General features: G+C 41.4%; 1 protein-coding gene across 1 annotated transcript in view; it reads left to right on the top strand.

Annotated features, from left to right (window-relative positions):
• Positions 1-23,488, top strand: part of adamts10 (ADAM metallopeptidase with thrombospondin type 1 motif, 10) — a 37,605-nt gene extending 14,117 nt beyond the window's left edge. Inside the window, exons 8-25 of the mRNA XM_080506158.1 lie at positions 96-139; positions 702-807; positions 2,162-2,308; positions 2,530-2,671; positions 3,570-3,677; positions 4,023-4,168; positions 5,747-5,810; positions 5,914-6,016; positions 8,560-8,693; positions 10,959-11,082; positions 13,709-13,789; positions 13,895-14,058; positions 14,286-14,412; positions 16,856-16,985; positions 17,381-17,585; positions 18,137-18,313; positions 18,840-19,005; positions 19,426-23,488. Coding sequence (XP_080362284.1) covers positions 96-139; positions 702-807; positions 2,162-2,308; positions 2,530-2,671; positions 3,570-3,677; positions 4,023-4,168; positions 5,747-5,810; positions 5,914-6,016; positions 8,560-8,693; positions 10,959-11,082; positions 13,709-13,789; positions 13,895-14,058; positions 14,286-14,412; positions 16,856-16,985; positions 17,381-17,585; positions 18,137-18,313; positions 18,840-19,005; positions 19,426-19,535 — 2,278 coding nt within the window. The 3' untranslated portion in view covers positions 19,536-23,488. The remainder of the gene's footprint in view (positions 1-95; positions 140-701; positions 808-2,161; positions 2,309-2,529; positions 2,672-3,569; positions 3,678-4,022; positions 4,169-5,746; positions 5,811-5,913; positions 6,017-8,559; positions 8,694-10,958; positions 11,083-13,708; positions 13,790-13,894; positions 14,059-14,285; positions 14,413-16,855; positions 16,986-17,380; positions 17,586-18,136; positions 18,314-18,839; positions 19,006-19,425) is intronic.
• Positions 23,489-24,647: the final 1,159 nt, after the last annotated feature.

The raw sequence follows: 24,647 nt of genomic DNA, 5'->3' as shown, positions 1-24,647 counted from the left end.
TATGAAGCCATTATCGACTTTGATTACAACAATGCATTCTTTACGTTTTACCGTCAGTTAAAAACGGTCTTGTTTGTTTTCTGTTCCGTCTGCAGGTACGATATCTGCATTCAAAAAAACAAGCCCTGTGAAACCTTAGGTAATATTCATTTACATACACTCGACTTGAGGCTGGCCTACAGCATCTTCACATAATGAAAATTGTTCTCTCAGCCAAGGCCTAAAACCTGAGTGTGCCTCTCAGACTGTTTACATCATGGTTCTTTTCATTGCACTAAGTGTTAGGCAGATTTACAAGGAGGAGTATTATCAGGGTTCTCATGAGACTGAAATTCCTGAAAAAAGTTATGCAAATAGAAAATACTTTTTCCAGAATGGTTTAGATTTAATAGAACATTGTTGGAATAAAGTCAAAACTAAACTGAAGTCATGCAAATGAGTAAAACGTTCTGTAAACATTTGATATTCATAGATTGGAATCCTGATTGTGCATGCCGCTGCTTGTTTCAAGGATTCAAGTATTGACATTTTTTTTTTTTTTTAAGCAATGTGGATTCATAGTTATCAAGAGTAAACATGGCACTGCCTTTCTCTGTTCCAAAACAGTTGATTCAGGGTTCAGTCCAGGTATTTTGTACGGTTTGAAAGGGTTTTACGTTCACATACTGTGTTTCGTGTGTCTGTGCATGTGTGTGTGACAGGTTTGGCTCCGGTTGGAGGGATGTGTGAGCCCGAGCGAAGCTGCAGCATCAACGAGGACATCGGTCTGGGAACGGCTTTCACTATCGCTCATGAGATCGGACATACGTGAGTAACGTGCTCACACTCTGCATCATTTTTAATTCCCTGGACATTTTGATCATCTCGGGGGGGGGTGAATCTTAAGAAGAATTGGTACATGTTTTGCAGTGTGCAACAATATGTATCGCATATTTTGAAGCAGCTTGTCCAGTGCTGGTCCTTGAGGGCCGCCGCCCTGCATGTTTGAGATGTTTTCCTGCTCCAACGCACATGATTGTAATGAGTAGCATGGCTTTCTGCAGGCTTTCTGAACAGCTCGTTTCTCGAGATTGATAGTATTGATTTAAACAAGTCAGTAAGAAAATAGCATTGAATTAATTTAATTGTTGTAGTTTTGGAGTAGTTTTCCTGACTCCGGGTAGCTTTTTAAATCATACATGTTTTTGGGAGTAAGTTTTATAAGTGTCTCTCGATAAACACTTCAGTTCAGTTCAGTTTTGACTGAAGCTGATCTATCACTGTTCGAATGGTTAGAATAGACTGAACTTTATGTGCCATGAGGCGGATCGATGGAATGAAAAACTTTTCGGGCCTTCATTAATTTCAGACATTCATTAATACAGTGATTGAATGAGTCCATTCAATGTTGGAAAAACTGTTGTTTTCCATTCAGCAGCCTTATACATGTCATTTCTGCACATCATACTGGGCCTGAATGCACCTTAAAAAAATAAATAAATCTGAAACAACTTTTTTTTCTTAGTTGTTTATGTATGTAGGTAATTTTTACAGGAAATATCGGTCAGTTTAAACAACAAGTACTCGTGTCTATTTACTGTTTAGTGGTCTGTGCTGTGTTCACCGCACTGTCAGACGTTAATCTGAACTGATCACAGTTTCTTTGCGATGTGCTCTCTAAACTAACTCTGTCCACTTCTTTGGTTTACAGCAAGAAGCTGAAGGTATTATCCCCATTTCCAAACTAGGACCCCACTTATACAGCAATTGTACTGGGGTTAATTTTACTTGCACTGAACAGGACACATTTGCCCATAGCCTAAAAATTAAAGCAGTAAAAGCATCAAATCAAATAAAGTGAGTTGCATATTTAATAACATGTCCAATGTCTTGAGTTAGTCCCTGATTTAGTCTTTGGTAAGCAACAAGTTGGTTTTTTTTCCACTGGTGATACATGTCTTCTGTGTTTGCATGAGTCGAAGGAAGCAGAGTTTTAATCGGCGAAAGGTGAACACTTGGAACAGCTGTGAGCTGTAATCTTTCATATGGCTGCTTTTTAGATCGTGCTCAGTTATCCACAGTGATCTCTTTTCCACTGTCCCCATTGCTGCTGCAGGGATTATGAGCCGCCTGCATGGCCTCAACGTGTATTATAATGTCACTATATTATCATGTGCTTTAGGTTTGGGATGAACCATGACGGTATGGGGAACGCCTGTGGGCCTCGCAGCCAGGAGACCGCCAAGCTGATGGCCGACCACATCACCATGAAGACAAACCCGTTCATCTGGTCGGCATGTAGTCGAGATTACATCACCAGCTTCCTGGAGTGAGTCAGCCTATATGAGATATCTGCAACACCAGAAATAAATTGGTGATTAAATATTTGATGGCCATTTGAGTTTTGGATAAGTCTTGACAGCAGGAAAATAAACTGCAATTTAGATATGAGGACCATTTGAGTTGTCAGCAAAATTTGTGTTATTCTGACATGAAAATACTGAGACCTTGCACTTTTGATTTCACTCTCTTGTCTTTGGTTTCCTGTAGCTCTGGTATGGGCTCCTGTCTGAACAACATTCCACCCAAACAGGAGTTTGTGTATCCCACCACAGCGCCGGGTCAGGCCTACGATGCAGATGAACAGTGCCGTTTCCAGTATGGCGTCAGATCTCGACAATGTAAATACGCTGTAAGTACACAGTTAGGATTATATATCTTGTGTATTTTCAACAGGTTTAGTTCATGGAACTTCACACGAGAAGACTTAGTAAGCGTAATGTATCAGTTTTGATGACATCTAATATTTTAAGCCTGATCCCAGTGAGATTTAAAAAAGAATTGTGAATATTTTGTTATGTGTGTTTACTGATATAGAGTAAGCCATTTCATGTTTCCCAGACATCACGGTCACAAAGTTGGACATACAGTACCGCATCTTGTTTTAAGAAAAGCGAAGGCACAGGTTGATTTTTTTTCTGATTCTATCTTGAATACATACATTTAGTACATTTTTAGTTTTAAAATGTCATTAGCTGTGTTCGTTGATGCAACTTTTTTTTTAAAGCTGTCCCTTTGTATGTTTGTATTCTTAGATGTGAGTGATTTTTTTATGATGCTCTGTCCATTCGCCAGAAAGTGCTGGAACTTTTCTGTGCATTAAATATTCCTTTTCACTGTTTTCCCTGTTGCTGTCAGTTCACATGTGTCCAGGTTCGCTCGATCTTGCACCTTCCTCTGGATTTAATCTCCTCTGGCTCTCTTACCTTTAAGTCTGTCACGTGAATCAACTTGTCGTGTCCTCACTGTAGAGCATCCACTTTATTGCATGGTCGAGTTTTACAAGGTTGACTTTAGAGGGAATGGACATCTGGAACAGTGAACTGCTTTATAGACACATTTCTATCAATACTATTTGGTCGGAGCATATGGATACAATAAAAGCTAACCCCATGTGTTAAGGGCATTGCTGTTGAGGAAAGAGCAGGACTGCATTTCTGCTCTCAAGTCAGCACACTGATCATGGACATAAAAACACTGAAGGCTTTTCTCTTCTGCGTCTCTCTGTTGCACATATCAAACGCTCACAGGAAGTCTGCAGTGAACTTTGGTGCATGAGTAAGAGCAACCGTTGCATCACCAGCAGCATTCCTGCTGCAGAAGGAACCATCTGTCAGACCAACACCATAGAAAAAGGGGTAAACGGCCACAATATTATATTTATATATTTCTACCTATGTGGTGGACATTTTTAAGGGCAGGCTTTCAGTCAATAGAGAAAACCAAGTATTGCTGGTGCTGAGTCTGTTTTGATAAAACACATTTCTTTTTTGTTTTTGTTTTTGTAACATTGTTTCATGTACGAATTTGTCTTTTGTCAAGTAATCAAATCATTCTAAAACAAATTGCTAAATTAAAAAGTAGTGCTTTGTAGTTGTGAACATTGTCGTTGGATTTATATTCTGATATGTTTCGTTACACGTTTATGTTTATGGACGAGACCCATTGGATGATCACCTCGATGTGTATGTTTCCGTTGGCAGTGGTGCTACAAGAGGGTGTGTGTGGCATATGGGACTCGTCCTGAGGGCATAGATGGAGGCTGGGGTCTGTGGTCACCCTGGGAGGAGTGCAGCAGGACCTGTGGAGGTGGAGTGTCCTCTTCTGTCAGACACTGTGACAGCCCCAGGTACAGACTTTTAACTGTGTTCAGTCTGAAGTGGATCAAGTCATTCTTTTCCGATGTACTGCACAACTGAAGAAGACCACGCACACCCATAAATAACAAACTACGATCGGTTAAAATAAATTTACTTTTCGTCTGTCTTCTAATTTCTTTACACCAAACACATTGTGTCAGCTCCACTCAAGACTTAGCGCTGTTACTCCTGAATACCATTTGTTTTTCTGAGATGACTTGTTTATTGATTGTTTTTGTCATCATCATTGAATATGGATTTATGATCTGGCACAAAACAGTGTCTTGTCAAAAAGCACTTTGAAACATGAACAGGTGGCAACTAACATTGAACTATTCATTTTGCGATTGAAGGACGGCCTATTCTGTAATAGTCAGAGAGGTCGTAATATGTAAGGTCACGTTCCCTATTAGTGGGTGAACGATCCAACGCTTGGTGAATTCTTGAGGGAACTCTTTGTTTTTATTCCGCTATTGCATTTCTTCTCACTCAACAATGAACAGCTAAATATTGAGTGTCAAAGGGGAAGGTCACCATTGACCCATATGCCTCATTTTCGTGAATGCAATCTTAGGAAAGCCACACTTTTATTCTAATCCTGAAAAAAAAAAAAAAAAAAATGTCTTCACTGCACGAGTTAGTCTTGAGGAAGTTCATCAAGTAACTCTGATTTTCCCGTAAATGGATACCGCCACAAGTTGATAATTAAGTTACATGTGTGAAGTTTTGATTTATCTGATTGACTGTTTGTTTAAACTCCCAACAGCCCATGCATGATGGACTGGTTTTCATATCATATTAAGCCGTGCAAAATATCTCCAGATTTCAGCTGAATATTCATAACACGTGCATGTCAGGACAGACGTTCCCAGTTCAGCAGAGTTTCTCAGTGCAGACACGATGAAATAATAAAGCAAGAGGCCTTGGTGGGTGTTCAAAAATGATGGATGTTTTGTAGCTTTATCAAAGATGCAGTTATGCTGAGCAGTAAATTATCATCCATAGTGGTCGTAGTAAATCAGTTAAGGATTAGTCAGAAGTTCTCAACATTAAATGCTCATTCTTTTTCACTGCTGCTTTAAAACTGCAAAATGTCTTTTTTTCTCTCTCTCTCGTGTAAACTGTGCAGAAGACATCAGTCGTGCGATTTAAATGCAGGATCTCCACACAGACAGCGGTGGAATCTGAATCATTACGAAATACCAGCCTTTTTGATTTGCAGTCACCAGATGGTTCGTCTTGAATTGATTAAACTGAGAAAGGATTGACCCAGTTCCGAGGCCAGCAGTGTTCTGCTGTATCATTTCTGAGCATCACTTTTTGCTTTCAGTCTATTTGAATTTGTTAAACGTAGAGCAGGAGCAGTCGCCAGAGGCCGGCTCTAGCTTTATTCTCTGTTCCCCTGAAAGTGTTAGAGGGTTTCTTGGTTATACGATAAAGTAAAGAAAATGAGTCTCACGGTGAGATGAGAACGTCCAAAACACTGAGTTTTGACCGATGTAATGGAGGTCACAAATAAAGTCATATTTGTATGTGACTGACCCACTTCTCCATGTGTTTCATTGTAGACCAACTATCGGTGGAAAGTATTGTCTCGGAGAGAGAAAACGCTTCAGATCCTGCAATATTGACGTGAGTATTTCTACTGTATGTCATCATCGACGGGTCCCATCACAATAATGTGACTGATTGTTGTATTTGATTAAATGCTTGTGTGTTTGTGCGTCTGTTACAGGAATGTCCAGCAGGCTCCCGGGATTTCCGTGAGATTCAATGTGCTGAGTTTGATAGCGTTCCTTTCCGGGGAAAATTTTACACCTGGAAACCTTACAGAGGGGGTGAGTCAGTCGCCCAGCTTTGTCTTGGGTTGTTGCATGCATCCATTTAGTGGGAGCCTTACTTTGTGTTTCCATTGCAATGTTGTTCAGCCCTGTACAATCTGAAGAACGGTTTGGCGTTATGGGGGGTTATGGGCAACCCGTCCCTGCTGTGAATGCCATTTGGTTCAGTTTCTACTCGTGTGTTTACTTGAGTTTATATAAAACACTATGAACTCCGTCAAAAGCTTTTTTTTTTGCTGGAATTATTTCCATTTTTCAGTTTAATAAAAGACTGATATTGAACAATCATTGATGTAACTTGATTAAACTTAAAATTCGTCAGCTTCTGCAGCGTCAGTGAGGATAACTGTTGGCTGCTGTGATCCGTTAACTGTCACTCTGAGTACCGGCTGACGAGACGAACAAAACAACACAGCTTTGAGACTGTGAGGGGTAGAAAGTGCAGGTTTGTATGTGATCGGCTGATGGTGGTAAAAAGCGAAAGGATTGGAGCCGCAGACTCTTATCTTGTCTGGCCTACAGATGCTCCATGCAATGCAGGGAGTCATGGATCCCACAATGCCCTGCAAGAATTCTTCTCTTCTGATGATCACGAGGCGAACCTGGACGCAAAAGATCAATTGTTTTAGCGACGTAACTGCTTTTTATTCTGCCTTCCAACAACATAATGGTTTACAGAGACAGATTGCAGCTTTAGGCAAAAAAGTGCTTCTTTCATCAACTCAGCTGATTTTACAATGGAAATCCCTTGCAGCTGTTAAAATAGGATGAGGGCCACAGTCTCTGCCCCAAGTTAAGGACAGATCACGCTTGCCGACCCCTCCACTGTCCTCTGTCGCCCCCTCATTTCTTCCTGATCCTCTCACCTTCAGCCTCAGTGGAGACAGCTTTCTTTTCTTCTTGCTATTTTCTTTATCCCCTCACTGTAAAACTCTTTCCATCTCTCACTTTTTTTTTTTTTTAACTCAACATGATGCAATCTCTCTTTCTCGTTGCTGTCGCGACACAGAAAACAGTCGGCCTCTCTGTCCCGGCTCAGGCAGCCAAGGACAGTTCATTGAAAGCAGCCTCTCATTTAAGGGGCTCCACATCCGTTTTCAGCCCGACAGGTCTTAGAATCCGTCTTCACACTTTACACTGCACACCATTGCAAGTCCTTCTATACACATCCTGCTGCAGTCACTCTGCCAAAACTGTGCACCATGGGAATAGTAGTTTTCCGACTATTTGATTGTCTGCTGGCTTTACCAGTAAGCCACCCCCCCCCCCGTCCCCCTTCATAGTACACACTGTACCTGTCTCTGCACTGCCAGCACAAACACACACAGCTTGAGCTGATGTCAACAGCCACTCAAGCAGTGGAGCTGTTGGCACGCTGCACTCATGAATGAAGGATACATACCACTTGGCAGGAGACGTTCAGCGATACTGTGTGTGTGTGTGCCTGTGTCTGCTCACATTTAGGTATGCTGGATTATTTATGCTCAATTTTGGCCAAAGTACTTAACCTCCTGACATCAGTGGAGCTACTAAATACTAAATATATATATCTGCACATGCTCTAACTGGAGCAAGTCGCACAGGGCTGGAGCCTGTCTCAGCTGCCCATGTGTGAGAAAACTAAAGAAGAAATTCAGCGTTGAGTGAATGTTTGGTGCCATGGTTTAGTGTTAACAGTGTACATTTTGTATATTTTTAAAGCATATTTTAAAACAACTTTTGTCGACTACAGTGTTGTACAGGTTATTCCATGATAAAATGCCAATACAATGAAAAGGCATGAAAGCAATATAATGTATATTACATTTTTTCGTCGCACAATATGCCACAATATGATATAATCATATAAAGTCATATGATGATAAAACAGGATGAAATTTGCTGTGTTTAAAATGTGAAAGACCAGTATGTCCAAACAGTCCAAACAGATGAGGTTTTAGCACTGATCTAGGAAGCTCTACTCAGTATTCAGTCTGGATGCATTTACTCTCCAGAGGTGAAGACACAATCAGTTGCATGTTCACTGACATTCAGCACAGGAAATTCTTTCTCACTCCCCTGCATCTCTCCTCTCAGTGCACCCCTGCAACGCATTCAGCAAAACATGTGCAAACAATTTGCAGCCTTTGTCACACGTCATTACAAAAGTAATGCTTAACACCACAATCTCTTACAGGGTTTGATGCGGAGAAATGACATCGTCTGTTAGGTTGATGTTTATAAGTGTTTCACTTCAGGTTTAGTGAGTGCCTCACGAGTTCTCAGTCAGTTACATCAAAGTGCATCAAAGCACAGGAGGATGGCCTCTTGCCAGCAAACTAAATGTTTTTCTAATTCTGCAAGATTTGTTTAAAAGGTTTACGAGAGATTCATTTTCTGTTGTTTTTCCAGTTGACGGTAATGCTCTTGTGCTGTAATTACACGCTGTCTTTTGTGGAGTGACTTTTTTTGGGCACGTTCGTGTGCTGCAATCCACAATCTGTCTCGATTTGCTCTGTTGACACTGTGCTGCGTCTGTCTTGATGTGTTTGTGTGTCCAGGTGGGGTGAAGCCCTGCTCTCTCAACTGCCTTGCAGAGGGATACAACTTCTACACAGAGCGTGCTCCGGCTGTGGTGGACGGCACGCCGTGCCGAGACGACTCTCTGGACGTGTGTGTAAATGGAGAGTGTAAGGTGGGTTGTGTTAAGCTGTTGGAAGCAATGAAAAACTTTGAATTGAGTCACTTATAACGCTATTATACTGACTGTCAGGACTCTGGAGAGACACACTCATGTCATTCACACAATAACTGCTTACAATCATCACTGTGAAAAAAACCAAAAACTGACATACCTATAGCAGAATCACCTCCTCATTCTAGCTTTTAATGTACATAATTCAACTGCTGCTTCCTTTTGAAGAAATGGAAACCACTTGAACGTCCACCAACCTCTCTGAAATCCATTTCACATCCACAAGGCTCATTTGTGAAAGATTTCAGACACAATGAAGCACCAGTAAGGATGGTGTGCAGCTTACGTAGCTGCTGTTGGAACCCGACATGTTTACTTTGGACGTAGTTGTGCTCTAACTTCACGTAACTAAACACAGTTTAAAGGAAGGAAAAGAAGTGAGGAAATTGCACAAAAACCCTCCAGAATGTTTCCCTGTTGTTAAAGCGAGGGCCTGAAGTATTTGGCCTCTTCTCTGCGCCTCTCACCCTCCATGAGCTTTTTTTTATTTTTTTATTTGAAGCGTCTAAAAATTCCCTGGGACGGCAAAGCTGAGGCGCTCCAGTTTTTGGAGTTGTTTAAAAACTTTGTTTATCAACAGCTGCCTTCGTTTCCCTCCTCCCCTTCACTTTCTCTTGACTCAGTTCTGCTCTGCAGAAACTCAGTGACCCTCCAGCTCAGCTGTTTGTCTGTCTGCACCACAGGCTCACTTTCATTCACTGCATTCTTAGTATCTCGCTCTCTGTTTCCCCCTTCGTCTGAATCTCTCAGCCTTCCCTATCCTCGCCCTTTGTTCTTTCTCCTGCCTCCCTCCTTCTTTTATGTTATAGCCCCAATCGCAAAAAAGTTGGGGTGAGTGGAAAAAGTTAACAGTGATTTACAATTTTACTATACCATTATTTCATTTCACTATGGAACATAGGCACCATATCAAATATCTTTAAAATGATATGTTTCACCATTTCATGAGAAATATTGCATAATTCTGAACGAGATGATGTACAACATCTGAAATAAATACCACAGGGTCATGTTTACCATTGTGTCATTTACAAGCTCCTTCTGGCAGTCTGTAAACAGTCTATAAATGTCTGGGACAATAAAAGATCCATTGTTCGAGGTTTAGGAGAGAAATGTCCCAATCTTGTGTGATTTAAGTTTTTAGCAGCTTAAAGGTCTTCTTCCATTGTATAATACACCAGAGCGTCGGCTGAAGGTGTGGATGGGATGCAGGTCGGCACTATGAGTCTTCTACTGTGAGGGTTGCATGAGTGTCCACACACTCGTTACAGCCTGCATTTGTCAATCACACATTGATCTGTGTTCAAAACTGTGATTTCTAGTGTTGTTCCTATTGTTCACAGTAACGGCCTGTTCCAAACGCTGTGCCGGCTGACGGCCCAAAGCTCACCAGAATTGAGGAAAGATCTCGAGCTTTGTCACTTGAACATGTAGATATTTCCAGATTGATGATTTTTTTTTCAGACTATCACACACAGATTGAAAAGACCCACTTCTCTAATATGCACTTTTCATACTTCATCATTCAGCTGACCTAAATTACCACGATAGCTGTTTTTTTTAATTGACAATCTTAAATATTTTTTTAATGGTTTTGTTTTTGAAGTTAATCTGAAATGAATTGTACAACTGAGCAAATGATATTGAGATCGCGTTCTGATCCTGCATGTGGACACAAGGTCTCAGAGTTCAATCTGTGACATTTGAAACTTTAATTACTCAGCCAACCAGATAACTGTGGGGTGAATCACTGTTTCGACTCTCAATTTAGCTTACAGCAGTAATTCAGTCAATGTAAAACTAATAAGAAATGTAAGCCTCATTATCCCATTCAATAATAAGCAGCTGCCATATGAACGTATTGGGAACTGAGCAACCGCTGTCTGTTTATACCTTTTTGTTTAGGTTTGGTTCGATGTTAAAGAGTTTGAGTAAAGCCACCTGCTTCGCTCATCATGAAATTTATTTATGTCGACAGCTATGAGTTTAGCAACCTAAGAGCACGACGTCTGCACAGGATCAGAAAACACATCTGGACTTACCATCTGATATTTCTGTGTTTTGAAAAAGTGGTCTGGAAGACATTAGGAGGTAATCCCTCAGCCCGGCCTCTGACACCTCTCGGTTTACAGACTGTGCCCCTTCACCCATGAGTCTTGACCCCGAGTGACCCTGCGGCTCACTCGTCTCTCTCTCTTCTCGCAGCACGTCGGTTGTGACCGTGTACTCGGCTCCGATGTACGCGAGGATCGCTGCCGGATCTGTGGGGGTGATGGGAGCAGCTGTGTCTCTTTGGAGGGGGTCTTCAATGACTCGCTGCCCGAAGGAGGTAAAGAACTAAAATACTTAAGAACTTCTTCTACGCTGCCAGATTTCACAGATTCCTTATGTGTGAACTCAACAATGTATCTTTCGCAGACTTCAATAGCAGTTTGAACTCTCCAACAGTGACTTCCTTTTTCTATTTTTCACCCATTTACAGGGACCAGTTGAACATTAATTGTCTGCCGTCAGTTAAATGTGCACATTTGGATACTGTCTCGCAATGTGACTGATGAAACCCCAAACTTCCAAACTGTATCGTCTAACTTTCTGTCCGCATGCAAAGTCTCTTCGCAGCATGCTGTTAAAGTTACTCATTAGAGCCAGCAGTTACTCCATATAGCTACAACACAATCCTTTTGTCCTGCACCTGCTGTCCTCGAGTTTCTCCGTAGAGTGCTTCCAGATAAATGAAGTGTATACACAAAGCAGGTGAGAGTTGATGCAGTCCAGATATTGATCTGGCACGACATAGAGAACCCATCAGAGGTCGACATTTACCAATTTTAACATTGCCCCAGAGGACAACCTGTAAGATATTTCTTTTTTTTTTTTTGTGATGGCAAAAGTACTTGGGAAGTCCTTCAACATCCTATTGAGAGGCCTTGATTCATCAGGCCGACAAAAAAATATCACTCTTATCTTTGGACATGGTGTGGACTTCCAAGTTGAATTAAACTGGTTATGCAATCTTTATATATTCATATTAATAATCAAACATAATAATATATGTTACATTTAACTCGATGACAAACACTACACTGAGCCAGCCCAACAGCCCTCGGAACATGAAAGACCTCCTCAAAACACTCTGGCATGAAAATATACACATATGCTTACCATATACTGTGTATACTTAAACATATTTAATTAGCAGCCACCCACCCGGGGACATGTGGTAGACAAATATACGTGAGGTCCAACCAGTGCGGCTTGAAGTCCTGTTGCTATCGAATTTATTTTGGGTGATTTTCGCCCCCACATCACCAACCCCAGAGTCTCTCACTCAACTGTCAACAGCGTTCACACACTCCCAGGATTCCTCAGAGGGGCCACACCCTCAGCAGGCGTCCGCGCTCCGAGCCGCAGGGACCAGGCCTCTCGGTTAACCCCGGCTGAGGTCTCAAGTACCCTCGAAATATCTGACATTATTGTTGTAGTTAAAAAAGAAATACATTAGTGAGGGTAAAATCGAGGAGGTTTTCTATGCGAGTTCTGTGGCGGAATGCACAACCTACTATGGATTAGAAATGGATGCTCCTGTCAGCATCACACATTAGGTTCTCATGAAAAAGAAGAAACACATTTTGAAATATTAAATACTGTAAAAAGGTTCTGCAGGCGTTCGCGACCGTCAGTTCTGATAATGAGTCACTGTTATTTCACACCGACTGATTCGCACCAATTGTCGAATTGTGTGGGCCATAATAGTGCAGCCTGTATGGAAGGCCTCTCAACAGTAAAAACTTAAAACACTGAGTTCACTTGAGTTTAAACTTTGCTCCATAGTTAACTTGTCAGAAGTCTTTAATGTCAGTCGACTTGGTCGCTGCTGCAGCACAGCATGTTCTTATTTTATACCAAACTGAAACTCCAGGCGCAGATCTTGAAGGCTTTTTCTGGTCTCAAGCAGATTTATTACAAGCAGAATCACTCAGTCATGTCCACAGCAAAACGTTTGATTTCTCAAAAGTCCTAAAAGCCTTCAGCCAGCACTTCTCTCCTCGCTGTATCAGCAGCTTAAAGGTTCCCTGTGGCGTTTTTGACCTGGAGTAGCACTGTGGGGCATTTTAAAATACACCGGTTGCTGTGAGGTTTGAGCAAAACCAGAAAAAGAATTAGTACAAAGCTGTATAAACAATACATGTGAGGATTTTAAAGAAAATTGTATTTTGCAAGTGTTTATAGACAAATGAAATGTATTTGTCATTTTTATTATATTTTGAGTGGTCAACATCGTGGTGCCATGAAAAGTGACCTGGATGTCATATGGAGTTTTTCCTGCTGCAAACGTTTTTGTAAAGATTCTGTTGTTCCAACATGTACAATAGAGGCATTAAGTTTATCCAATGTATTCCTGTGGCTCTGATACGTTATGAGGAAGTACTTGGGCGTCACGTGGCCGAGGTTGATAGCGTATTTGCGAGCTCCACAAGGAGGTCACAATCCTCTCATCACTCAGAGAAACTATTTTATTCCTCTGTTGTTGTTAACCGTCATTCCTTCTTTCTCCAGTGAGCCAAAGCAATTCACGGGGCCGCAGTGGCTCGAGAGCAGCGCCGGAGAAGGCAGACTGTTCACGGAGTAGATTTGAAATGAGCATAAAAAAAATCGAGAAGAGAACAAGCGAGCAAAGCAGATGGAAATGAGCGCGGAGAAGAAAAAAAAAAATAGGAAAAGCGGTCTCTTGGCATCGATTTTGCTCTCGAGCAAAGAGCCGAGCACGACCGCCGAGGATCGCTGCCCAGGAATGCAGCTGGAATCTGAGGCCTCTGTTTAGTCCATTGGCGTCTTACGGAGCTGCACACTACTTATACATCCCGACCTTGATCCCCAGTGATTCCACCACTTTCTCCTAACTTTCACCATTTGTTGTGTGCGTGTGCGTGTGTGTGCGTGTGTGTGTGTGTCAGGTTATGAAGAAGTGGTCAGAGTTCCAAAGGGATCCGTCTTCATTCACATACAGGAGCTCAATATTTCCCTCAACTACCTTGGTAAGACGATGTTCAGCCTCATTTTTCACACAACTATCTTCCACTGTAAATAGAAAGAAATATTTTTTTTTTATTCCTGGTTTTGTCTCTCCTTCTGTGTCCCAGTGCTGAAGGGTAAAGCTGACCAGTACTATATCAATGGGAAACTGACCATCGACACGCCTCGCAGGTTCAGTGTCGCCGGCACCACCTTCCACTACAGACGACCCACTGATGGACCGGAAACACTTGAAGCTCTCGGTCCAACAAATATGACGCTCGTTGTCATGGTTAGATCACAATTAAAGACTGATTGAAGCTCTTCCTTATCAACTGCTTGATGACGAGAGATGCTCTGGAAAAGTCCACCGATTGAAGAATTGAGTTTCCATGTTGGACTGGTGTGTGTGTGTGTGTGTGTGTGTGTGTGTGTGTGTGTGTGTGTGTGTGTGTGTGTGTGTGTGTGTGTGTGTGTGTGTGTGTGTGTGTGTGTGTGTGTGTGTGTGTGCGCGCACAGGTGTTGGTGAGGGAGGAAAACCAAGGGATCCACTATCGTTTTAACCCCCCCATCAGCAAGGACCCGCTGAGTGGCTTTGCCTGGCACTACACCTCCTGGTCGCGCTGCTCGGCCCTCTGTGCTGGAGGTAGCAACACAACAAGAACACACACTCTCACTGTCGGGGACACAACCATGATTTAACTCATTCCTCAGAAATCCATTGGTGAGCATTACAACAAAACGGTTGCGGCGTGATAATGTAATGAACTCCTAAAATCCTGAAATCACATAACACTCATGTACTCTAAGTTCAGGACAGCATTTAAATTAATGTATTTAATCCTTCAAACATAGGTATAATCAAGTTTACTCTACATATATGGAAAATAATTCCCTTTTTAAATTTTTTTATTATCATTCATGTGCTCTTAAATTATGACTATATTAATATAGAATTACGAAGAGGGAAATGAAAAAGATGACAGAGAATATTAGAGACGATGCATCATGGCGACAAACGATCAGTAGTGACCTTTTATAGCTCTACTTTGTTTGAACCCATCATATTGAAAGTTTTTCCACACCAAACATCCTGCAGATTTTTCATCTACAAGATGATTTTCGTGTCACTGGGGAGACTTTAGTAACTGGCTTTTTAATTTGACAGCCAAATTTGTTTCGAGGTAGTTACCATGAATGCCATAATTTTCATTTTCATTTGACCAGAAGCGTTTTACCATATATTGTTGTACTCTCTCAATTGTGAAGGGTATCTCTCTGTAGAAAATATATACACAGGATGACTTAAATTTGTAACATATCTAAGTTACAACACTGAGAGTATGTTTCACTGAGTCTTTAAAACGTCAAGTGCTTCAGCGTTAGAAGCAGCTGAACATCAACACACCGTTTTCAGCAAATGTCACCCAGATGTCAGATTGGGAATCTTTACTCAAAAGCTCAAAACTAAAAAAAAACTAAAGTAATACTCACTTTGAAAACAATTCATTTACTCTGAACAATTCATTGAGGTCAATGATCACAGACATAACATCCCCCCATAAAGACAACAACAAACAACAACAAACACAAAAAATACGTTTTTTTTTTCATGACAAAGGTCTCTAGTGTTATCTGCCAAACTTTGATAGCGGCCTCATGTTTACGGGGCTTTTATCTAAACCACCCAGCTGTTGGCAGACCGTGTGACTGTGTTTTTCAGATAGGAAAGTGATAAGATAAATCATCTTACGAGTATAAACATGTTTTGTGTGATTTTGTATTGGTGTCATTGTTGTCCACATTTTTCCTCCATGACTGTTTTCTAAAACAGACATTTTAACTCTTTCGCCCTCTTCTTCTTCTTCTGAGACGCACACACACACGCACGCACGCACGCACACACACGTGCACACACACACACACACACACACACACACACACACACACACACACACACACACACACACACACACACACACACACACACACACACACACACAGTCCAATATAAACACAAAGTAGACGTCCCTGTAGACTCGCATTGACCGGGGAAAGCCACTGTGTGACGGGGGTTCTCTGGAGTCGCTGGTGAAGCCAGAAGCATTGGAACGGTTCACAGGCTCTCACACTTCAGGGAAATCACGTTTAGCCAATCTGCCTTTTCCTCTTATGACCTTTGTTGAGTTAATGATCCTTGTTGCTTCACCTGATAACGGCTTGTTTTCTCTCTGATAAATACATTCTTGTACTTGGTGTCCACCACCCGAGTGACGAGGAGGATGTGAACCTGGAGCTCGGCCAGTTAGTGAGAAAATAGCAGCGTTTGAGATTTTTTGTTGTTGTTTTAGTACTCAGAGTACTAGTAAACAGATTCACTCAACTTTTTTCACATAAATATATCTCATTGCTCGTACCTTCATATTGTGTCACCAATGTTAAAACAGTTGTCACTATGCAGTACCTAAGATACATTGAGGTATTTAAATGTTTGTTTTTTTATTTTCAGCAAGAAAACCTTGCTGTTTCATCTGCATGCAAGGAATATTGAAAAGGCACCAAGCTCAGACGAAAGGGTATTCTGATGTAGAAAACTATGGTGTGGGTTTTTTTTTTGTAGGAATCCTCAGCAGACCGTGTGATATTATCATTGATTCAATCAGATTGCGAAACAGGCCACATATGTGTAGATGGGCCTTCACACCTGAAAGCCACCAATACTTCGGAATGGAGAACGTTTACACTCATAACTCAATCCATCCATCTTCTATTCCGCTTAATCCAACTGAGCTATGCCGTAGCTCATTCAAGCTGACTATGGACAATGTTCACCAGTCCACCACAGCGCAAACACAGAGCGACACACACTCATACCTTCAGGCAATTTCAAGCCATTAATTAACCTCAAGCTCAGCCTGGAATCAAAGCAATGTATATTGTCACTACAAGGCGGGAGTGCTTCCCACTTTGCAGCAGTGCACCGACAGCTCACTCATATAATTGTCCATGGTTGATCGAGGCACAGTTAAAGACTGTTGGCGCAGAAAGTGGATATTTCTCAACAATTCCCCCGTGTGTTGTGTCGTCAGGTGTGCAGGTGCAGCAGGTGGTGTGTAGAAAGCAGACTGATCATTCAGTCATCTACAACCACTTCTGTGACAAGAAGAGCAAACCCAAAGAGAAGAGACGATCCTGCAATACTGAGCCTTGCTCCCCATCGTGAGTGGCCTCCTCCGTATAATATGTATTTATGTATTGAAGACATGAATGTATTTTTCAGTTTCTTAATTCAAGACATAATCATCTCTCTGGCCCAGCTCCCCTTTCTCCACAATGTAGGCTGTTACTTGGCTTTTATTGTCTGCTTTTATCCCGACTCTAAAATGACATTTACATGAGTAAAGAGGAGTGACTGCTCTAGTTTTCTTCTGCGTAGTCAATGGGAAGGTGAAACTTAACTGGAAAGAGACCATTACAATATACATTTCTTGTTTCTTCTTACTTTAATTTGCTTATTTTCTTGCTGCGCCGTATTTCCTTGTGTGTTGGTATTGTCTCATTGCATTATACAACTGAAATGAGAGAATCGAAAACAGACTTTGGGCGTCTTCTAGCTGGTGGACAGGAGAATGGTCGGAGTGCAGCCGCAGTTGTAACGGCGGCCTGCGGACTCGAGAGGTTCTGTGTAAACGGCGGATCTCTGGGCCAGAGGAGAAGGTCCTCGATGACTTCACCTGCACCACCCCTCGTCCTTCGCTCACCGAGCCCTGCAGCAACCACAGCTGTCCCCCTGAATGGCTGGCCCTGGACTGGTCAGAGGTACAGTCTGTTCTGCCTGCACTCCGGCACTGTTTTTACTCTATTAATGTATGCATATGAATCAAAGCTTTTCACAAAATTCCTCTCAGGTGAAGCAATGCTTTCTTTTTCCCAGAATAAATATCCGAGCACAGCACAGTACAAACACCTTAACCGCAAAACACATAACAGAGAGACAGAGCAACACAATACATCACTAGGAACTAGAGTCCCAGTCATGAAAACTCAATTCTCTCAGTTGGGGGGGGAAACACTAAAACTAAGTGAAAACGTGTCAGAGGTGCTTCAGTGTTCAGCTTGTCTCTGACATCTTGTGTAATGTAGCAAGGGCACACCAGTGATTGGAATTATGTCCAGCTGTTTTACAGGAACAAAGCAGGCTGTGGACTTTTTGTTTTCATACAACTGCTGCCCTCTGCTGAGTGGATTAACACTCCTCTGGTGACCCCCCGCTGCACCCTCCCATTCCCTCCATGCACCTATTTTTCTGCCTGATGTTTTCCTTTTTTTTTTTTTTTTTCCCTCTCTCCATTTCCTCACTGTGTCTGCAGTGTACGCCCAGCTGTGGTCCGGGCTACAGGCACCGTGTGGTCTTGTGTAAGAGCGGCGAGAGCGGCGACACATTGCCAGAGTCCAAATGTCCCAAACAGGTCCGGCCCACCTCCAGAGTGCGCTGTAACCTGCAGCGCTGTCCGCCCTCTCAGTGGGTGACCGGCCCCTGGGGAGAGGCAAGACTTTTAACACTTTCCTTTTTTTTCCCCCAGTGTAGTCACATTTAATTTGTAAAATACAATTTTTCCATTATAACTGTCTGTAATGTTCTCCACGTTGTTGGTTTTGTGTAGTATCTGATTTTCTATCACTTGAGTACATGTAAAATATATATATATAGAACACAGCAGAAGCTTGTTACGAGTTCATACTGTTTGATATAAACTCTTAACAAACAGAGAATGATTTAATTACAGCATACATAAACTTTTGCTGCCTTGAGTCAAGCAATAGTCTCAACATATAGATGCACTGTCAAACATAAACTACATATTTTGACTCGAAAATGTTCATGAAGATAAAACCAACAAGATGCAACATGTCCACTGACCTTAAAAAGTGCCTTAAGAAAGAATATTGCAAAGCTAAGTCTTTTTGGTTCTTTTACATCACTGTATTGCTTTACTGCATACATATTCACCATGTAGAATTTCATGTTTTTTTTTTTGTTTGTTTGTTTGTGTTTTGTTTTTTTTGCTTCAGTGCTCTGCCAAGTGTGGTCTGGGTCAGGAGATGCGTTCGGTGCAGTGCCTGACTCATACCGGCCAGCCATCCAATGAGTGCCTGGAACATCTGCGGCCTGCAGCCATGCAGCAGTGCAAGAGCAAATGTGACCTCAGTCTGCCCGTCGGTACAGACAACCCTGAAGGTCAGGGGTCAAAATTGAGTCCCTTTTTGTGTCTCACTGTGCTGCGATTTAACGTTTTGGACATGAAATCAAAACAGGCTCATGTGGCATTTCGGGATTTGTTCTGTTGAGATTTAAAATGTGTTAACGTGACCCTCTGTGTTATCAGGGAGGTTAGTGAATACATCAGTACAAGCTGAAAGTAAGATTTTGCAAACATTTTGCAACATGAGGGATAAGGGAAGCTTATTAAACCAATGACTGTCTGGGATGGAAATGACATGAAATGAGACTTTCCTTGATTTAGAAGCAATTCGCTAAATTCATCAGAAAAATCTAAGTTTCAGATTTAAAAATTTACAAATAAACGAGCAAAACTGCATGATCTGGGTAGAAATACAATGGAATTAATAACAATGCCTCTTGTTTGTCTCCCAACAGAGTGTAAAGATGTGAACACTGTGGCCTACTGCCCCCTGGTGCTCAGATTTAAGTTCTGCAGCCGGCCATATTTCAGACAAATGTGCTGCAAGACCTGCCAGGGACACTGACTCCAAGAGACCCTCAGCATCCTTCTCTGGGTTCTGTTTCTTCACACAGTAAGCCTGACACCCTCCCACTGGGCCTGATAACGGCTGTCCTGTCCGGAGACTGTCACATCCAAGTGGGACACTGTCAAACAGACGCCTAGTCTCACGAACTGGTCTGAAGAGACCTTTGTTTCCTCCACCCAGAGTCCAGATCAGATGTGTCTCTGGGCTGAGTTTATACATTCCACAGGAGCTAGGCCTGCTGAAACCTGGAGAGGCAAAGAGGAAAAATTGTCTCTCGTCATTTTCTTTTTATATTTTGGTGCTACTATATTTCACTTTGGCCACAGGACTGTTCACAGTATCTCTTTCCTTTGCTGCAGTGGTCTGAAGGTTTAGCTTTATTTCTCGAACCTGGGTGTCAACAGGTGATATTTGTTTAGTTATTAATTGTTTAAAATCCACTTTATAAAGGAAATGATTTGTCAGCATTTTGCTGTCCACACCAAGGAGTATCTTATGTTATAAAATAACTGTTTCTATGTTATCTGACAGTTATTACTTGACCCTGTTTGGTTTTATGTTGTCGCTTTGTTTCATATCAACCTATTCATGGAGTCCTCACTGTTTTACAGCTGAAGTACGAGCAGAGTTTGATTTGCACAAAGAGTCAACAGTAAGAGGACTTGTGTCTGTTCGTGTGTCACTTGGACTTGATGTCTCTGTGGAAGCTATACATGCCTCGCTGCCGTGAACTCGCCAGAGTCTTGCCATTTTTGTTCGCCCGTGTTAACGTTATCACCTCTGCAGTACATCTTGTGTTTCTTGCTCCCGTAGCAATGTGAGTAAAGCCGGTGCTTTTCACGTTACTTGTGTTATTTTGAATTGAGGCCGTGCATGAAGTCTTCAGACGGGCACACGACGTCGTCATCAGAAAATCCCTCAGTGCAGCAATGCTGTTGGTCCTTTTCTCATTTTGTCTTTACCACATGGTTGGCGGTGTGAGCAACTCGTACTGTGGTGGGCGTTCAGAGCACACTGAGCCACAGCAAGTCAACTCTGCCAGCAGGAAGAGGATGAGAGAAGACCCCTGACTACGCTGCTTTCAAAGAGCAGTTTTCATAAAACTGGTTTCTTTCTGGATCAGATCAGATCAATTCACAACCAGTCTGAGACCTTTGTCTCTGTCTTGGGATTTATCTTATAATGTGATCATATTAAAAAGGCAATGACAATTTATTTTAGCAAGGCGTGAACCCAACAAGGGGATTTCAACACACTTTAGGTGATTGTTCATTCGTTACAAATAAACATTATTTTCAAAGGGAAGTCATGTTTCAACGTTATCTTTAAAGGAAAGTCATATTTCTGAACACCTGTCAAATCCAGATTAAACTCAGTTCATAGTTTCCTCAAACTCCTGAGGAAAACACTCTCTCCGACAGCTTTCCATTTGCAGCACAGTGGCATCTTTCTAGTTTAAATATAGAACATGGATGAGTCAGACTAAGTAATGCCACATTTGTGTGCCGAGTGGTTGTGTTGTGTTGTGTTGTCACTGCAGCATTCAACAGACTACTTGTAAAATGTAATTGTATGGAGCTAGCAGTTGTGATTGATTAAAAGGAAAAGATCATTGATTCACTATATTGCAATTTTTAGTGTATGGAGCGATAAAGCAAGATTCAGTAGTTAGTAGTTCATCACATATACACATGTAAACACAGTAAACACTGGATTCAGTTGATAAGAAGATGGCTCGGATGACTAAAGATTATACAGCCACAGCAAAAACAATGATGTGACACAGTATAAAACATGTATCTGGACAGTTAGTGTTACCATTGCTTTCTATTACACAAGATTATCTCAGTTTATGTATGATGTGTAGCTTTTTTTGTCCTGTCCAAGTACGAGCACTCAGTACTTGAGCACCACACTCATTGAAAAATATTCAGTGTCCTATAGATTTACTGTTTATGGTGCAGTCGCCTGGTCCAGGCCCCACAAACAAGGAAGCATCAGAATAGTTTAGCTGTAAACCTTCATTTAGCTTCTAATTCTGCAAATGTGGTTTCATGCTGTGAGCAGAAGGCAGTGCTGATGTTGAGAATTTGCAATGAGTTTCCTTTTTCTCATCTGGACGATGGTTACATTAACAGACGAGATGCAAAAGTGACTCGAAACACTATCTTGTGGTTGAAAATGGTTACAGTGGAGAGGGTTTAACTCAAAAGCTCTTAACTTTCATCACGAACGGGCTGAATGAGGAAGACCAGTATCATACTGATTGATAATGACAACTTTTCCCTCGTGTCATGTTCACGTCATGTTCGACAGACAGACATTATGACTGGGTTTTTAAACTATTATTTTTGGTTGTTTGTGAATCGTTTAAACTACAAATCTTACCTTTTATACCTTTTGATCTTTGAAGTGTAGGTCTGTGTCTATTATTCTCTGCAGATTTGACCTTATGAGTGACACCATTAATATCACCATGTGATACACAATAAATGTAAGAAGAGAGAACAGCGTCCATTATAATTTTGCAAATGTACTAAACTAAGAAGCTAAATTGATTAGGATAATACAGCAGTTTCATAATGCTTCACCTGACGCGACTTGCCTGGCAAAGAATCCACTAAACATTTTCACTGACAGATGTTGAATAGGCAGTTTTAGAAATTACTTTTAGAACCGCCGCCTCGTAGAATTACAGATCTGTCATCGGTGTGACTGCATCGCTGTGGCTTCCACTGTGCTCTGAAATCAGCCACACTGTGACACTGATCCGCTCCGTGCAGTACTTCATGTTAAAGAGAGGAAGCGACAGAACCAATTCACTACAGTGTTCTTCCTGTTTATTTTCTCCGTGGTGCTTTAGTTTGAAACGGTGCTATTAGTCAACTGTTGATGTCTCCTGGTTCTCGGTGTAACAATTGTTAAAAATCATAAATCCTTCAGAAGTTCATGTGCCTTTTGAAAGTAGAGAGCTCTTCCTGATGTGTATACGTACGTTACCCACCGTAAGCCGCCTTTGGATTGTTCTCACTAGTTCCTGATGTCATTTGTTTAAAAATTAATTGGCGAATTGAGCCCTTTAAATGTCGCCCTGGCCTCGCCCATAGTTATCTCGGATTGGTTTCAGCGCCCACGTCCATGAACAGTGTAAAGGGAAGATGGACAGATGAATGGACATACATTTGAGGATTAAAAGATTCATAAGCGGCACAAAAAAAATGATGTCACATCCTAGTACTTTTCTCCATTAAAAATCTTGGTTTGGAAACTAACTCATACCTCCATGCACTTTTTGGTTGACAAACTGTGCATGAATCAAACAGCTTTTTTTTTGTTAACCATATGAACAATGGAAACTTTGCCCATGTTGATTCCTTTTCTGTCATTAAAGTGTTTGATGTATCAGTCTCATCCCAACAGCTCAATTTAAAGAAAAGGTTCAAATGCCTGTTTCAGTAAAAATCCTTAAAAAACCTGTTTACACCTGGCTTCAATGTGTTTTGGATATTTTGATAGTGACACTATTTTTAAGTGACTTTTATATTATTAAATGAGGGATCTTTCAGATCAGAATGGATCAGCCTGGTGACCTTCAGGGACCTCATTAGTACCCAATCAATGTCTGTTCCAATAAAAGTATTTAGTAACCCTGAATTGAGGGCCAGTTTTAAAAAGGTTGATGAACCTTGGTGTAGACATAGTTACACCTACTTGGTTTGTGTCACAGTTAGAGTCAGTGTGCCTCTTCAATGGACCCGCTCTTCAGGGGAGACGTCAATGCCAGGTGTCGGGGTTGTGGATCTGACCATTGTGTGAGCTGAAAATCAGGGTTCGGGCTGATTTGTGAACTGTTTTATCATAGAGGAGGAAAAGAACAGTATTTGTTGTGTTGCTTTTCACATGTTAATTATGTACTGTATATTGTTCAATGCTCTTGGAAATGAGTCCATTTGTTCCCATGTACATCTTTTTAAAAGGAAATATTAAATTGAGTAAACCTGGTTCCTTTTTCATTTTAACAAATGACACAATGTTTAGGTTTCCCACTCTCAGAAGTCCGTCATTCACCGCACACTTGTCTTTGCATCCACGTAAAAAGCGTAATTTCATCAGTCATCAGGGACGTTTGTCTATTTTTGGACCCCAGTGATTTCATGGAAAAAAGTGAAGCAACGACTTCTTCCTGCTGACTGAAAGACGCTGAGATGACGGTTAAAAGTGTTAAACGGATGACAAATGACCCCGTGTTTGTCAAGATGAACTTGGATGGACGGTATTTTCTGAGTCATCGTCAGTAAGGACGTATGGATTGTTTCATGTTATTACAAATAAAAAAATAACAACATTGCAGCTCGCAAGACACTGTAGACAACAGAGTAAAGACAAAAATAAACCTGTGAAAAACCACAAAAACACTAGGTGTAATCCAGGTCAACTTCTAAATGGGAAGAAACAGAGGTATGACAGACTTGTTTCTAGTATTTTGAGTTTGGTGACTCCTAGTGGAAAATCATAAAATACATTTATATTAACATTAATGAATCTCTGCAAAGGTATTGGTTTGAGCCAAACTGGAAAAACAAAAGCCAATGAAGTGCAAGGGACACAAAGTTGTTACGGGAAAATTAAATGATCCAGATCTATCCAGAGATCCTCTTTTTTGAATTTTAATCATGATTGACCAAGGTGCTCTTACACAGGAATAGTTTCCTCAACTTCACAGTTCTCTCAGAATGCAAGAAAGGGATTCCAGGTCTCTCTGACTTTGGCTGATTTCTTTTTTATTGTGTATGTTAACTTTTCAAGGACAAGGCATGCTGATTTACATGTATGCCATGTAAATGTGTTTTATTGGGATTTTATGACCGAGACCAACACATTGTGCTGCATAATTGAGAAGTGGAGGGAAAATGATACCTGGTGTTCAAAAAATTTTGCGAATAAACCAAAAAAAAAAAACAGAACAGTGTGACGTGATGCCCTGATGTAAACCCATTGCGAAGAAGTGCCTGCACAAGTCCCTTAATCAGTGAATAAAGTCAACCTGTGGGCAATCTAAACGCAGTATAAGTCCAGCACATCAGAGAGGATTTTATGCAAACGTGGCAT

This window comes from Blennius ocellaris (genome assembly GCF_963422515.1).
Source record: "Blennius ocellaris genome assembly, chromosome: 12".
NCBI lineage: Eukaryota > Metazoa > Chordata > Actinopteri > Blenniiformes > Blenniidae > Blennius > Blennius ocellaris.
The sequence above is the reverse complement of the archived record's forward strand: the minus strand, read 5'-3'. Positions and strand labels throughout refer to the sequence as shown.